Here is a 4661-nt window from a genome sequence, read left to right as displayed (position 1 = left end):
AAAAGAAAATTAGTTTTAAGTTAAAAAGCAAAAAAAAAAAACACATATTTTAAGAAATAACTCTTACCAATCAAAATTTGTAAAATGAAAAGTAATTTGGTATATATAAACACTTGTAATTAGCCTTTTTTTTGTTAAGTATTACCTGTTTTCAAATTTGATCAATAAAATACAATTTTATATTAAAACTTCTTCAAATATAATCAAATTCACTTATAAGTAAAAATTTCAAGCTTATTGGCCATTGAGGAGTTCTTAGCCCTTATTTGACTACTCTTTATCAATTATTTATAAGTTATTTCTCACTTTGATCAATAAAATACATCTTTTATTTTACTTGAAAAGTTACTTATAAGTATTTTATTTATGAAATATAAAAATTACTTATTAACAATAAGTAAAAGTTAATTTTATACAACCTCTTTTTACTTGGAGGTAAAACTTAACCAAACATGTTCAAAGCCTTTGTTTAGCATCAAATTTTTAAAACTCATTTTCAAGGGAAGAGTACATAACTATAACGTTATAAAAACACATTTCATAAATAACAAATTCAATGAAATATTTCAAAAATCAGGTAGTAAATATATTTATTAAATATTAAACTATTATTTAATATACATCAATTATTTCCACTCCATGTCATCTCACTCACCCCATCCTATTACCCCACTACACCACCTTCCCTCTACCTCTCCACCGAAGATAGCCATCAACTCCGGTATTCACTCTGGCGATCGCTCAGGCAGCAGCTTCAGCAACTGGTCCGGCAACCGTTCCGGCAAATTGCTGCAGCGAACGCTTTGGTGACTGCTCCGGCGACTATTCCACCAATTGTTTCGGTTCCGTTGATAGAAAAATCTCCAAAAATTGTGATGGTCATAGTGGTGCATTGTAATTATCAGATTTGCAACCGTGTCATCTATTACCATACTTGTGTTATACGTGACCAATTCACTAACTTATGTTATCTGAGAATCACCGTGACCAATTTTGCCTTTGATGTAACTAATTGTAACCAAATTTGTATTCAGTGTGACTATCTATGACAAGATTAATCTCAAGTCATCACCAGTTACAATCAATACAAAATTGGTCAAAAACAGTCACAACCAGATCTTGAATAGAAAAAATCAGATCTCCAACCACCACAGTAGATCTGTTCGGAAAAATAATAACCACCACTACTAACATCTTTAACTCAAATTGATGACTATAAATACGGTATCTCAAATCCACAACAATCATCACTACCATAACTTCCACCAACCTTTCAAAAAACACGAACCAACACCACCACACTTCTTTCGTGAAACTTCGATGAGAGAAGTTGTAGGTGGTCGGAATCTAGAGGGTGGATGAGAAAAAAGTCGTAGATCTGATTTTTGGGTAAGAGAGTGCCGAACTAATTTTTGGGGGAAGAAATAGAGTGTGTGGGTTAAAAATTGATACAAGATCTAGGGTACATTGATATGGGGTCTGTGACCAAGTTTGTATTCAATTTGACTGTTTGTGACTAGATTAATTTCAAGTCACAATCGATCAGAATTAACACAAAATAGGTCACAAACAGTCACAACCAGATCTCGAACAGAAAAAATTAGATCTCTAACTACCACAACAGATCTGTTCGAAAAAATAATAACCACCACCACTACTAACATCTTTAACTCAAATCCACAACAACAATCATCGCTACCTTAACTTCCACCAACACCTTCAAAAAACACCAACCAATTGACTACTGAATATTTCTCAATGAGCATTTCAAAGATTCTTCATCAGTTATTTCTCGAAAAGATGAGGAAGATTATGAGAGAGAAGCCGTAGATCTAATTGTTCTTCACCGTATGGTCCCCACGTTCAGGTTTGATTTTCTTCTCCCACAGATTGGTTCTGCTTTAGGTGACCCATGTACTGCATTGGCACTTTCCCAAAATCTAAGCTTATCAACTTTCAAAGAAGAAATTCGTGCTAAACTCCGACGAGAGAAGTGGTAGGTGATCGGAATATAAAGGGTGGGGATAGGAAAGAAGCCACCGATGAGATTTATGGGTAAGAGAGTGCTGATCAATTTTTAGGGAAGAGAGTGTGTTTGTGTGTGGTGGGTTAGAAAATATATCGAGGTATGGGGTAAAAGGAGGGATCGTAGAGTGTATAGGCATAGGGATGGTAGAGTGTATGGGAGTAATTAATTAATTTAAAAATTAGTATTTATCACCTGACTATTGAGATTTAATTTTTCACCCACTTGTTTTAGAAATGTAATCTTGAAAAGAAGGGATCTAGGTAATTTTCCCCATTTTCAATCTCACATTTTATAGGACTAACAACTTATATTAAGCTCTTGTTTGACACCCTTAAAAATTTTAATACATTTTTCTCTCTTTTCCTTTTAACCACACATTTTTCAATAAAATAATATTATACCCAAGTAAAAAAAATAAAAATAATAAATAATAAAAAAAAAAATTCTTCTTTCGTAACCACATATTCTCCCAAAAAATACTATTATATAATACATTTTACCAAAATTTCTCTTTATAATGAGGCTCAAACAAAGGCTAAATTTTCAACCACACATTTAATCAATTTTTATCAATAAATGCTAAAACTCTCATTTTTAACCAAAGTACGAAACTGAACATACTATCATCAACGAATGCCACTCCCACTCAAATTAAATTGGAATTAATGGCATAATCCCGATATCATATCTAAAAATGCAGTATGATCAACTGAATCCACAATATGGCATGTTCATTAGGTAATAGGATTTTTAACAACAATACATATACAAGGGTAATTTTTAGATTTCATAGAAGCACAGCAGAACAGAATTTCGAATTCCTTGATCAGATCATCACACTACTGCTACCACAGAGGCAACTAGTCACGATCTGCTTCTTCTATTTCTTCATCCTCTGGCACCCCACGAAGATAAAGCACATTGTTACATCTGCAAAAGCAACTCTCAGTAGATATGGTAACTCGTTTGACACAAGAATGAAGTAATACACAAAACTCTTCTAACTTGTCTAGCTATCATGAGAACAATGGAAGCAACTGCAAAATATGAAGAAATAAACCAACTTCTCCGACTCTACAGAGAAAACGGTCGCACTTGTTACTAAAAGAAAATATACACATGTACCAAAAATATACCAATGTCAATGCCATAAAATTTTCGAAAATTGATGCTTTTGCAGGGAAAAAGTTTTATGGCAGCAGCTGACAGTGACTACCTGATCAAGATCTCTCCAAGACTTCCACTGAATTGTCCATCAATGTATTCTTCAGCATTTGCAAGCTGCCAAAAATAACATCCACTAATCACAAAAATAACTGATTATAAGTATAGAACTCTTAACAAATCAGAGAGATAGCTCTCTCTCTCTCTCTCTCTCTCTCTCTCTCTCTCTCTCTCTCTCTTATAAACATCTTTTAATTTTTATTTCACCGGTTGTTTGTATATACAACTTTTTTCTATGTGGAGGCCTAAGTCAAAGTTTATTTTTGACACCCCACCCTATCCTCTCTGCCACTCTGGTTGCTTGCATAATACATGTTCATCAAATGAAACTTTAATGTAGAACAATATGTCATTTTGGCAGAAACTAATGATGTCTCTCTAAAAATATAACACGACAACAAACCTTGTTCTCAACAAAATTGGGGTAGGTTGCATTCTGTTTCTGATATTTTGCATAAACCATCTCCTTAACTACCTTAAAATGATGTTAGTTTACCTGTTTATACACTGGATGTCAGAAGAAAAAATGTTTTAGCGCATTACAGCATTAAAAGAATTAGCGTGCATTTGGCAAATTTAGATATCATTTATAAAGTGGTCAAACTTCATTTTCAACCACACATTCCAATGGACCTACAATACTATCTACTTATCAACCTCTTATTTCTATCTATTTCTAAATTCTTTCCAACGGAGGCTTAATCTGTGAGTATTATGCATTTTTCATGTATCCACACACTAGACATCAATTGATCAGAAATGTGAACACATTTCCACAATAGAAAAAGACTACTCACCCATATCCAAGATCATGCCATATTATAGTGCACATTTTCACAAAGACTTGAACTAGCAACCATAAGTCTGATGGAGATAAACTTAAAATTAAAATTAAAATTTGTGAAGTTACCTGCAAGTTCATATATGAATCAACTGAGACGAGAAACCCTAAAAGTAAAGCCCAAAGGGAAAAAATTAACCTTGTTATTACAGAAAAGGGATATAAATATGCAAACTAGATAATGAAAAAAGTGCACGCTGTACAAAAACGCAGAAGTTGAGAGGATGATAAGAGCTGACAACCTTTGTACTCCATTCCCCACTTGAGCTTTACCATTACAGGCTTCCCAGTCAAATTGTTTAAAAAAGGCTTAGGGTTAACTGGTACAGTCTGCAAGCATAACAAATGAAAAAAGTTTCAAAGCACAGCATTTCTGTTGGAACCAAAACTATATCCATTCAGCAGCAATAAATTATATGTATAATCCAGCTCAAGCATATGTAACTAATAGAAATCAAAGGGAACAAAAAAAGAATATCCATTCAATGAAATAATAGAAATGCATAAAAGTATAAACCTACACCCACCAATATGCCCCTGTTTGAACCCCCCCCCCCCCCCCCCCAT

The 4661-nt window shown here is 33.6% G+C and overlaps 1 protein-coding gene across 1 annotated transcript in view; it reads right to left on the bottom strand.

Moving 5' to 3' along the window:
• Nucleotides 1–2637: 2637 nt before the first annotated feature.
• LOC111365258 (probable small nuclear ribonucleoprotein F) overlaps nucleotides 2638–4661 on the bottom strand; it is a 3860-nt gene continuing 1836 nt past the window's right edge. Inside the window, exons 2-5 of the mRNA XM_022985700.1 lie at nucleotides 4337–4424; nucleotides 4164–4201; nucleotides 3246–3310; nucleotides 2638–2959 (exon numbers count right to left, since the gene is read on the bottom strand). Coding sequence (XP_022841468.1) covers nucleotides 2890–2959; nucleotides 3246–3310; nucleotides 4164–4201; nucleotides 4337–4424 — 261 coding nt within the window. The 3' untranslated portion in view covers nucleotides 2638–2889. The remainder of the gene's footprint in view (nucleotides 2960–3245; nucleotides 3311–4163; nucleotides 4202–4336; nucleotides 4425–4661) is intronic.

Source organism: Olea europaea, chromosome 17, assembly GCF_002742605.1.
Source record: "Olea europaea var. sylvestris chromosome 17, O_europaea_v1, whole genome shotgun sequence".
NCBI lineage: Eukaryota > Viridiplantae > Streptophyta > Magnoliopsida > Lamiales > Oleaceae > Olea > Olea europaea.
This window is presented reverse-complemented; position numbering and strand designations above follow the sequence as displayed.